The following is a 12,075-nucleotide window of genomic DNA, read 5'->3' as shown; positions in this document are numbered from 1 at the left end:
GTATGTGATGGGATCCAGTCCTGTTGCATGGATGGAGCCAAGCCAAGGGCTGGATCTGGGCAACAGGACCCAGCTCCGTAGTCCTGTGGTGAAGACCAGCCTGCCCCTGGGGCTGCTCCCCTGGTGAGATACAAGTGCTGCTCACATCACAACTGCTCTGGCCACTGGTAGACATTAAGGTACTTTGCTGGCCCCCTAACATCTGAGCACCCCTTTAACACAGTTACCCTCAGGAGACTCGGCCATGCAGTGCTGGGCTTGGCCTCTACTTCACAGGCTTTGTCTCTGTTTTATAGCTGGGAAAGGAAAGCCACACAGGAAGCAAAGCCAACAACCCAGCCCATGTCTCCAGGTTACGCCCCATCCTCCCACAAATCCTCCCTCTCTGAGCGCAGGAAGTACCCAACTCGCGAACGAGTCGTCACGTTCCAAACTTTCACTTGTAAGTCAGTTGTTTGGACTTCACAAAGGATTTTCCCACTGACGTGATGCTCTCAATGGTAGGTAGGGACCCCAGCTAGCACTAGCTCGCAGTAGCCTAGTTAACACATCAGGCAGCGGGAATCCCGAATCTTTGCAAATTATAGAAACAGCTGTTTAGCTGATCCTCAACTGCTGGTGCTTGAGGAACGGTGGGTTTACGTAGAGTAGGAGGAGGAAGGTGGAGATTCTGAAGGGGCTTTCTGGGCATCCCATGGCCACCCCTCGCTTCGCACCAGCTCCTGCAGCCAGAGCCATCACCCAGCCACCCCCCCTGCCCCGGGGGCTCAGCACTGGCTCTAGAAATCCCCACCTCCAGGCCGTCCTCCCCACATGGCCTGCATCCAGTGCAGGAGGCGGTGCGTGCAGGCCGGAGGATGCTGACGCGCTGGTTCGGCCAGTGGCTGGCAAGAGGTGGTGGTATCCCCTTCAAAGCACCATCTCTTGCTCCTCTGGAGTCCTCCAGCCACCACCGGTGCCTCTCGCCTGCTCTCCCGTTTGTACGTGTGGAGGGTCCCGTGCCCGATGAGTGTGACACAGGAAGCGCCTGTATGCTGCTTTCCCTCTACTAGCCAGAGTTGGGCCTGGGTGGCCCATTGGTCCCCTCACTGGCCCTGCTGTAAATCCAGAGCTCTCCATTCAGCCCATGCAGGGGCATCGGGCAGGAGCCAGTAAATGACAAGGAACCGTGCAGCAGAAAAGGCTATTTGCTGTGCACCAGCTTTGGTGCGTCTGAGCCGCTGCACGTATAGTGTGAGCTGCACTCGGTGCTCTCTGGCAAGCTGGGCGTCCCATGCTGGCCCCCTCCTGGGAACAAAAGACTGGAAACTGTGCACTTTGCTAGGGTGATGGTTTCGGGGCACATAACTCAATTGCCCACATCAAAGAGAAACGTTCAGAAGCCCAGCTCCGGCAGGAGCCAGGGACCACTGTCCTCAGAGCAGGTAAAAAGCATTGGCTTTGTCACACCGCAGCCTCTCCCGGCTTCACTGGGCACCTGAAATCTGACCCACTTTGAGTTACCCTGGAGGGCCCTGGCTACGCTCTGGGGCAGCTGCTCTGCCTTCCCGCCAGGTCCAGAATCACCTCGGGATCATTCATGTCAGTGATGGTCCATCTTCGCCTAGGTGCCCTCCTGCCTGCAGGGTCAGTAGCAGAAGGCCCAAGGGGCCTTGGTTCCTAGCCCTGTAGCGTTCACTGGGCAGCGAATCCATCCTCCTCCGCTGTTCCTGCTCAGAGGAAAGGCTCCCTGCCCTGTCGGGAGCAAGTGCCCCAGCCTGCCACGGCCACATCCCCACCGCCAACACTAGGCGAGGGTGGGAAAGAACCGTGCTGAGAAACAAGCCCCCACCCAGCTCAGGCACCCGGCTGGCACGTGCAAATTGATGAGCAGAATCACAGCAGGGCCAGATGGGCTGGTCTGACATCATCAAGTCCGCACCCTGCACAGCAGCAGGACCACGGCAACCTGGCCCAGCCCTGCCAGATGTTCCTCCAACATGCTCGTGTGTTGCCAGATGTTTCTCCAACATGTTTCTCCAACAAACATGCATGCCAGATGTTTCTCCAGCAAACTCGCTATGGTTGGGGGGCCCGCGATTCCCTCCTTCCCAGAAGCTTGGTCCAGCACTTCCCTAACCCACATGTGAGTTTTTCTCACAGGTTGAACCTCTCTCTTGTCCAGCACTCTTGGGACCTGACTGATGCCCAGTGAGAGAATTTGCCAAACTACAGGAGATAAGTGTTGGCTAGCAGCATTCTCAACACTCCCACTGCTCACTGGGCTCGTAGAAAACTTTTAGGGGTAAAATACAGCTAAGTAACAGCACAAAACACAGAGTGCCAGGACAAGTGGCTGAAAACAAACTTTATGGGACCAGGGGAACCTCGGTCACGCCATGGTCATCCAGCTAACTAAAATCATGCTGGACCACGGATGTGGCCAGACCAGAGTGTTCCGGATTAGAGAGGTTGAACCCATTGCTGACCTGATGCTCCCTTGCTGCACGAAGTCCATGTCCTACCTTCAGTGACCCTGGAGAATGCTTGAGCTCCATCCTTTTTAGACAGCCCATAGCATAACTGAGAAATTAGCATCAGCTTCTCCCTTAATCTTCTTTTTGCCAGCTAAAACAGCCAGTTTTTAAAGCTTTCCTCACAGGTAAATTTTTTTCTAAGCCCTTTATCATTTTTTTCTGTTTTAATCCTTGTGACTTTTTTTTTTTCCAATATGTTCACATCATAGCTCAGGTGTGGTTCCAAGAACTGGACACTCTGTATTAGCAGAGGCATAAGCAGTGTTGAGTAGCGTGGGGTGATTATCTCCTGTGTCTTACATATAACGCGCCCCTTCACACACCCCCACAACTATATTAGCCTTTTTGCAGCTGCAGCACGCAGCTGACTCATATTTAGTCTGTGAGCCACTGTCACCCTCAGCTCCTTTTCCGCCTTTTCATCACCTCGCTAGTTGTTCCCCAGGCTGTGGCTGTGCATTTGATGGGCTCCTTCGTAAGTGACGTTCTTCACGCTTGTCTTTATTGAATTGTGTTGTGTTGCCTGCAGAAGAATTCTCCAAGGTCGTGTTGAACTTTTAATCCTGGCCACCAAAGTGCTGCTCTGACACTTCTGTGAGCCTACGCCACTCTGTGAGCCAAGTCATTAATGGAACTATTGGCTCTCGTCATCATTGTGTGCACAGATTTGCCAAGCTTTGGGTACGCAGTTACTGGGACCATGCACCTAAAATAGCTTAAAATCCATCCCTCTCCATGCGGGTGGGGGTCACAGACACACACACATACATTTCAGTGACAGGCCCTGGGCCTGAAGCCCCAACCTCTGCCAAAGCTGGTGTCTTGCCAGCCTGCCCAAGTTCTTCATGAGACTCCGTTTCATGCCAGGGCCCACAGACGGTGTTCTTGTTCCTTTACATTTGGTACCAGCATTTAGGGCCGCCTCCAAGCCCGCTGAGGGCAATGGGATGGTCCCGCTGAACTTTGGAGTTGGCCCTTACCAAAAAGCGTCCTGCTCGTCTTCCTAGAAGAGGCTTCACACCAGGAACTGAGGCGATGCAGCACAGATCACTGTCCTGGGTGTTGACAAAGGGCCAGACCGCAGCTGCTAGGCAACTAACGCTCTCTTGGGCAGGCTTGGACCGCAGCTACATGAGGCGGGGCCATAACCGCAGCCCTCTTTTACCTCGTCAGAAACTGGGGTGCAGAAAGGTCAACTGATTTTCCCCCCCCCCGAATTTCACACAGCAAATCAGTGGGAAAGCCAGGGCTTGCCCCAGAAACCTCTATCCCCAGCCCGATGCAGCAAATGCTCCGCATCCCCTTTAGCGACCCTGTCAGAGACAGCAACTGGCCCTATTCGGCTCAGGTTACATCTCCGCAGCTGGCGGGTCCCACTCGGGCGGCTGTACACACTCTCCTGCGCTCGCTAGCCGTGTAGCCTCAGCAGGGCTGGCGAGGAGCGGCAGAGCTCCGAGGGTGTACCTCACAGTCTGCTGCCACCCTTGCCCCCTGCCTCTGAGGCTCTGCTGCCAGCTTTAGCAACAAGAAGTCCTGTGGCATCTCATAGACTAAGGGATTTATTGGAGCATCAGCTCTCGTGGGCAAAGACCTGCTTTGTCAGACACACCCCCTACCACGGCTACCCCTCTGCTACCAATCACCCCTGTGCTGCCCAGTGGGGTTGGGTGTATGTTCTCCCTGCACAGTTAACGCCATTGCTGGACAGTTACTCTGCTAGGCATTTGCATGGGCTAACCAAGCATCTGGGAGGCTCCTTCTCTGCTCTGCTCCCCCCATGCACCAAGGACAGCCGCCGGCTGGTCAGGCCCAGCGTTCCCTGGAAGCTGGGTGTTTCTGCAGCGGCTCAGGAGAGATTCAAAAGCCGCCCAGCTGATAAGGAGGGCGCCCACGTTAGGTCGGTGTTCCTACTGGTGGCGTGTAGTCGCACATGCAGCAGCGCCCATAAAAATGTAATCCGCCCCGGAGGGAAAAAAGCTGCACATAGATGGGAATGATTAGAGGAAATACTGGCTAGGCCTCGTGTGCTCCCTGGGGTTGGGACAACGCCCACGCAGGTGAGATGCCATTGTACAATTCCAGAGCGGGAGCTCAGCCGGTGGCGAGCGTCTTCACTGACAACTCAACTGCAGCTAATTGGTGTTAAACCCAACCCGGGGGTTATGAGGCGAAAACCCCACCAGTATCACGACCTGTTACAAAGCGTTATGTCCATCCTAAGACGGTCCAGCTTCCCAGCAGTGCAGCTGAAGTGTTATCTTTCTGCCCCTCTGAGACTCCTGCCCCTTCAGCTGTCAGTTTGGTCACACTAAGATGGAAGGCCCCCAGTACTGCTGACCACCTGTGAACATTTGGGGGCATGTTCTGAGCCTTACAGTTGCAAAAGATGCCTTCTAAACGTGCCTTAATGCAGCACTGTCTCACCTGATCTGCAGATGATAGCACCACTGAGAGAAGCATGAGCAGACCCATTCATCTCAGTGAGGTATTAACTCTGAAACCTAATGGTGGGAGTTGCAATGTCACGTTCGGTTAGTTACTACAACATTTGGTTACTCTGGGATGTAAGTGAAGTTCAGGCCTGGGAACTGTTCTTCACACCCATCACCCGCCCCTAGGCTGATCATTGAGTTAAGCTTAATGCTGGAAACATGTTGATTATTTCTTATTTTATTTATAATATAAAAAATGTTCAAGTGTTAAACAGTCAAGAGTTCAGACATTCAGACAATCCAGAGCAAATGTTTACAGTCGTCATATGACAAATTAGCAGAGTTTCCAGCTGCCCCATTGTGGGTGCGGAATAGAGGGTTTTGTTACTTTATTGCTAAACGTTAAATGAAATACACTGTCAATTGTTGTATTATCTTCTCAGTCACAGCTTCACCATGCATCCAGTCTACAGTATCAGAAATGCAAAGGACATGCAGAAGTGAAAATACAAAAAGAAACAGGTCAGGCTGCAATGTAAACAGGGGTGCTGCCGGGAACTGAAAGGAGGGGCGCTTTCACATGTGAATTTTCTGCTGCTTGGACACACAGCACTGCCTCTTTGAGCCACACGGCCAGTGGCCAGGGCCACCCCAGCGTGACATCCAGCTTTGATAGCAAGTTATAATGTTACACGGGCACATTACAACAACCACTTTCTTTATGATATATGGCACGTGGGTACAGCAGAATCCACTGAATGGCTTTCCTGATGCATCGCCCGCCTGTTCCACTGACCAGGGGCAGGAGCCTGGTGATGCACTGCAGTGACCTTCAATAGGGAATGATCACATACCTAGCACCCACGCCACTATTCACAGCAAGGGGCAGGGCTAATCTAGCAGTCGTACTGCCACCTACTTCCCCACAGCCTCTGCGCTACTCTTCTGCACTGTCCTGGCCAACATGTGACCCTGTCGGAGATTCACATTGTTTCTTGCAATACTGTAACGCCGTCTCTTACAGCAGCTTATCAGCAGAGAAGGCTCATCTGCAGCTGCTGCAGTGGGCTGCTTCCCTTGCCATCAGGGTCTGTACCAGTGGAGTGGGTTCAACCACGTGTAAAGACGTAATATTGTACCACATTCATGTAAACATTTTATTCATTGGACTACAACTTCACAAAACCTTGCCAAAATGAGTCAGTTTTACTTGGGTCCCCATGAGTAACATGGTCAACAACTGTATTGTAAGGGCTGTTGCTACCGTCTGCTTTTTCTTTTTTTGTGTGTAACTCTTCCTACTACAACTATTTTACTGGCAAGACTGATTCCCCTTAGGAGTTACTTATGAGAAAAATACACACACGTGTCATTTGCGTGTGTTTAATAACAATATTTTAAAGAACAAGATGACAACTGTCCAGAGCAAAGTGGAGGGTGCTGTTTCTTTCAAATGGGAAAGTGCCCTTAACATGGGAAGTTGTCTTGAACAAAAAAAAAAAAACCTATGATATTTAGAATGCTACCGAAACGTAATATCCTCAGCATGGACTCTGGCATTAGCAGACAGCAAAATAAAGGCACCACGATATTTTTTTTTCTATTTTTAAGAAGTCAAAAATTGGCCCATCTTTTTGTTATTTGTTTTGTTTTGTTTTGTGTTTTTTTCTCCTCAGAAGCGGTAAGTCCAGATGTTACATATAAATAGAGATTCCCTATAAAAAAGTTCTTTGCTGTTAGCTATTATAAGACAACTTTGCTAAACCGAAAATAAAACATTTGATTTGTTATATTTTTTCCTCTTTTATATAAAATAAAAATCTCTCTCCTCCTTTTCGATGCCGGCCTGTTTGTGGTTGCGTGAGTTTGTGAGGCTTCTAAAGAGGAGCCGAGTCCTGTTTGGGTCTCGTGTGCGGCAGTCTGCTTGGCCCGCTCTCTGGCTGAGTGCCGTGTCTCTCGTAGGAGTAGTAAGTCCTGCTGTCTCCTGGCCGATAGAGCGGTGGTGAATCTGTGCTCGTTGCCTCAGTGTTCTGAACGGCTAGGAACGGGGTGCTCTCCGCTATGAGCTCCTCATCTGACTCGCTGTAGGAAGCACTGCTTCCCGAGAAAGAGTCTCTGACTGTCCGGGCTCTGTGCGAGATCTGCCCATTGAGGTTGGATCTCTTCCACCGCCTGTTGTTGCCAGCTGTTTTCTTTGGTTTTTCTAGTGCTGTGATGTACTCCTGTGTCGTTTCATACTCGTCATCCTCCACAATGCGGAAGGGGCTTGAGGGCAGGCTCCCCATGCTCTCATTCAGGTAGCTCCTCCTTTGGTAGTAACTGTCGTATCTCTGCATGTCCTGGAAGGGCACCTGGTAGTGTCGCAGTAAGGGCTGCTGCTCTTCCACTCGGAAACTAACGGGTGCCGCAGGCGGAAGGGACACTGCATGAGCCGAGTTGGGGGAGGTGATCTCAAAAGTTGGTACCTGTGCAGCAAGTGAGTAATGGAAGTCAACAGGAGACAGCCGGGCTGGTGTTGTCAGGGCCGACACATACCTGAAAAGAGAAACTACTATATTAGCAGCCCGATTAACAAGAGCTTCCTAGATAGAATTCTTCTCCACAGGAATACCTGACCCTTGGGTCCAGACTATCAGGGCCAAATAACTACCACAAACACACTCCTTACTTTGTGTAGTGGCATGCCTACACTCCTCACGCTGCAACTGACAGACCCGCACCCTTCATGTGGTAACTGACTGACCTGCTCCCCTCACACTGTAACTGACCAACCTGCACCACTCACACTGTAACTAACCGACCCGCTCCCCTCACACCACAAACTGACCGACCCACTCCTCTCACACCGCAAACTGACAGACCTACACCCCTCACACTGTAACTGACCGACCTGCACCCCTCACACATCATCTGACAGACCTACACCCCTCACACTGTAACTGACCGACCTGCACCCCTCACACATCATCTGACAGACCTACACCCCTCACACTGTAACTGACCGACCTGCACCCCTCACACATCATCTGACAGACCTACACCCCTCACACCGTAACTGATGGACCCGCATTCCTCACACAGTAACGGATGCACTCACAGTCACTGAGACACCTGCATCCACATGCTCTAAACATCACTCAAAAGAACCAAATGCCAAGGAGTTTTACAGACTATGGGGCCCATTTACAATAGGGCCGCCCCATTACAGGGCGTGCAAGCCCTCCATTTGGACTCCCGGAGCCCTACATTAGCCCAATGGGCATGTGAGTGTATAACTGTTCAGAATGGAGGTTTACAACTGAACTCTAGCCCCCTCCAAAACACCACCCCTTTCTCAGTGCCAGCCACACTGAACAGCTGTTGAGGAAATGAAGGATAACATCTGATTGAAACAACAGTGAGAATCTAGATAGGAAATAATACCAGAGCTAAAACCCCTCCCCTTGCAAAAAGTCCCATGGGAGCTTCAGGGTCAGAAATAACTAGAACGTCTCTCTCAAGGCTCCTCCAGAAGATGCCAATTCCAGTACAACTGCAGCTTCCAGCCCCACACCTAAGCTCTGGAGCACTCCAGGGCCAAAGAGTATTTTGCGTCTGAGGGATTCACCAGGGAAGTCGAAACCTTTCGTGTTTGTTTCTTCACCTGAACCAAAGTCGTGCACTGGAAAATAGCTTTGGTGAACCTGAGTCTGCATGTTTCTGAGAAAAAGGAATTGAGCCTGAAAAATGTCCCTCGGCTCTAGTTGTTAGGTTATGGTGTCCCAGCAGTTTCAGCTTCAAGCTCTTTGACCTTGCTTGGATCTGCGATGGGCAGTCCTGAGGCACAGACACTGGGTTAGCTCCACATTTGCTCTTTTCCAGCCTGGCTGCTCGCACCATTTTTTGAGGAGGAAACGTCCAATTCAAATAGGTTCTGCAGTTCCCGCTACAGGCAGAAAGCCTGGGAAGGCTCTCGCCACTTGTTCCGTTTCCTTCCCCATCTCCTTAAAGACTCTTAGCAGAAGAGATCCAGAATCTCATTTCCACTGACTCCTGCCCTCTTTGCCGGTAGGGCTGGAGGGACAGCAAAGTCGGGAAGGGGCAGGGGCAGGGTGGTAAAACCCAGGAAGCCAGTGGAGGAGGGTGGCAGAGCTAAGATGGAAGGGGGAGAAACAAGTCCACCCCAAGGAGTTTCTTTCCTGGCAGAGAGACGGTTGGCACATGTCGGCAGAGGGAAAGGACTCGCGGAGATACAGAGTAGGGGCAGGAGACCAAGAGACAAGAAGTGATGGGGAGTAAGGGTTTGGAAGAAGAGTCAGTCAGGCCTTGGAACCTTGAGTGACATGAGGAAGGAAAGAGGGGAGTTAGAGGGGGAAGAGAGAGTGAGACAGGCTCAGAGGCAGAGGAGGGATCTTAGGGGTGGTTTGGAAAGACTAGCAGGCCCCGGGCCAGAGAAGCAGGCAGAGAGGGGTGAGGTGTCAGAAGGAAGCAGGAGGAGAAGAACCACCAGGCTTTGGAAGCCCTAGAAAGACCAAACCTGGAGGATCTCAGCATAGGCCTAGAACAGTGCCCCAGGGCTCAGCAACCTGGCAGCAGAGGCAGAGGCAGGGGATGGGGGGATTACAAGGCAATCCAGAGAGGAGCAGGGAGCAGTGAAAGCGTTGACGGAGAGAGGCTGGGAGGATGGGAGATGGAAGGGATGAGGCTGAAAGCAGCGCAAAGTCAGTCTCAGGACTGTGACAGGAGTGATGGGGACAAAGGAAGGGAGACAGGCTGAACTATCGCAGGTGGGACCTGGGACATAGCCCTGGCACAGAGATCAGCGCTTCAGCGAAAGAAGCACTGGAGTCGGGTCAGTGACCTCTGTGATGGGGCAGAGTTGTGGATGCCTGTAGAGACCGTAGGGGTGAAGAAGAAAGAGACCCAGACCTTGAATCCAGACAAAGCTTTGGAACAGAGACTCAGGCTTCCCTCGGTTCTAGACCCATCCCGGCACTCTTCTGGTTTTGCCTTTTCTCCCCGCTTCCCTCCTCTCCTAAATACTTCCACTGAGTCCTTCCCCTTCTCGCTCTCGCCCGCTCTCCCCTCCCCACTCAGCCGAGAACGTGGTAAATTCTCCTGCCAGTGGGATCTCTGGGTCCTGTTCTCTCTGCTCCACCTCAGCCAGGGGTTTCCGGGCTTGAAGCAGGAATGACGTCTATGCAGTGTGATAGATCAGATCTCAGACTAGATCGTTAGAGCCCTGCAGATCCACGGACCACCCCCCAGACATGGATGCAGATATCCACAGCTCAGTTTTGCAGATACAGATGTTGATACAAATTTTGCATCTGCGCAGGGCTCTGTAGCAGTGTGTCCCTAATAGCGTTCCCTGGAACCCCGGGGTTCCGCGGAGTGAAAAGAAAGGTTCCGCGAGAAAATTCCATGACCATATCGTTTTAGGTTTTAAAAATAATAATTAATATTAAAGCATCTACAAATTCTACTAAAAACAATTCTCGTGTGTGTTTGACACAATAAGTGTCTCCGTGGAGCGCCAGTTCAGCCAGAGACTGCGGATAATGATGTCATTACTCAGCGTCAGTTGTGCGATCGCCTGTTACTCCCAGTACTCACTCTCAGGGAGCGTGGATCATTTTGGGGCGGTTTATGTCATGAATATTCAGCTTTATCAAAACGTGCAATTCGTCAATTGTTACCCTTCGCCAGCGTGTGCTTGCATGACACTGGGCTCTCAGACGACGCAGCAACAAAAATGAAATACAGAAACCAACTCAATGCCGCGCCAGATACGTGAATCCAACTTTCCAGTATTAAACCAAATAAAAACAGAATTTGCCAAGGAAAGAAAGCAATCCACTCTTCCCACTGAAAACTGCCAGCAGAATGCACAGTCGTTTTTGAACTTTAAGTTTTGTACACACTAAAATGTGACTTTTGTTTTTAAATATGTGCAATTAAACTAAATGTTGATCTCATGACCTAGCTGAGCATTTGTTTATTATTATCCTTACTAATTTGTGCTCTACTTTCTCAGCTCCATATAGAAGACTGTTATTAGGGGTTCTGCAAAATTCTGTCAAGTTTAAAAGGGTTCCATGGCCAAATAACCCTGGGAAACTCTGCACTACAGATTACCACGTTGGTCCCCACTGGTCTCAGAATCCAAAAGTCTCTGTCCCTCTCCCTGCACCATCATTTGATTTCTAGATGGTTTCTTCCCCACCTCACTCCCTGCCCCCTGCCAAGTTCAACTGTCAAGTCTTCGGTAAGTGTGTCATTTAGCCAGCAGCTTGCTTTCACATTCTGGATTTCCCTTGGCAGTCACACACTTCCGTTTGCGCTTTCCACTCGTGGATACCCCAGCGCAGGACGGAATATGCAGGGTGTCTATCGATAGGCCTTGGGGCATGTGAAAAGACGCCAGCCTGTCTGGCCAGGAAAGAGAACAGGTACAAAGCTGCGCCAGCACTCTGATCAGGTAACTAAGCAGGTCACACCCGCCTTGGCAAAGTGATCTCGGTGCCAGGCAGACGAGGGGTTCACACAATACCGAACGACTGACGTTGTGACGAAGGGTTCAATTTGGGTGCCCAAAGGTGCGGGGGGTCATGCTGGTATTTAACCCTACGGAAAGCCCTGGTTCAACAGTCTGACTACTTGCTGAAGCAGCAAACAAATGACGTATTTCCTCAGCACAGGAGTCTCTCTGTGAGCCTGTGCTCTGCACGGTGGAACCAACTGCTCAATCCCCCATTCTTCCCGTTTCTGCTTCTCCCTCAGCCCCTCACTCTCTCTGCTAACTCCTCCATTTAGTGGTGTCACAATCACGTAACCTACGAGTCCAGCTTCCCACCTGCCCGTGCCGTAGGAGCTCAGCTCCTACAGACCCTTTCCCACTGATCTCCCCTCTGCTCATCTCTGCTAGGACCCTTCGCTGGGGAGCACCAGAGGCAGAGAGGGTGGGATAGCTCGGTGGTTTGAGTATTAGCATACCACACCCAGGGTTGTGAGCTCAATGTTTGAGAGAGCCATTTAGGGATCTGGGGCAAATAGATTTAAAAAAAAAGCTGGAGGGGGATGGTGTGTGGTCCACCCAAGAGGGCAGGGGACTGGATTCAATGACCTCCCATGGTCCCTTCCAGCTC

The 12,075-nt window shown here is 51.4% G+C and overlaps 1 protein-coding gene across 1 annotated transcript in view; it reads right to left on the bottom strand.

The window, feature by feature from the left end:
- Nucleotides 1–6,469: 6,469 nt before the first annotated feature.
- Nucleotides 6,470–12,075, bottom strand: part of NRG2 (neuregulin 2) — a 234,576-nt gene continuing 228,970 nt past the window's right edge. The window contains exon 11 of the mRNA XM_075009597.1: nt 6,470–7,483. Coding sequence (XP_074865698.1) covers nt 6,826–7,483 — 658 coding nt within the window. The 3' untranslated portion in view covers nt 6,470–6,825. The remainder of the gene's footprint in view (nt 7,484–12,075) is intronic.

This window comes from Carettochelys insculpta, chromosome 15 (assembly GCF_033958435.1).
Source record: "Carettochelys insculpta isolate YL-2023 chromosome 15, ASM3395843v1, whole genome shotgun sequence".
NCBI classification, from domain to species: domain Eukaryota; kingdom Metazoa; phylum Chordata; order Testudines; family Carettochelyidae; genus Carettochelys; species Carettochelys insculpta.
The sequence above is the reverse complement of the archived record's forward strand: the minus strand, read 5'-3'. Positions and strand labels throughout refer to the sequence as shown.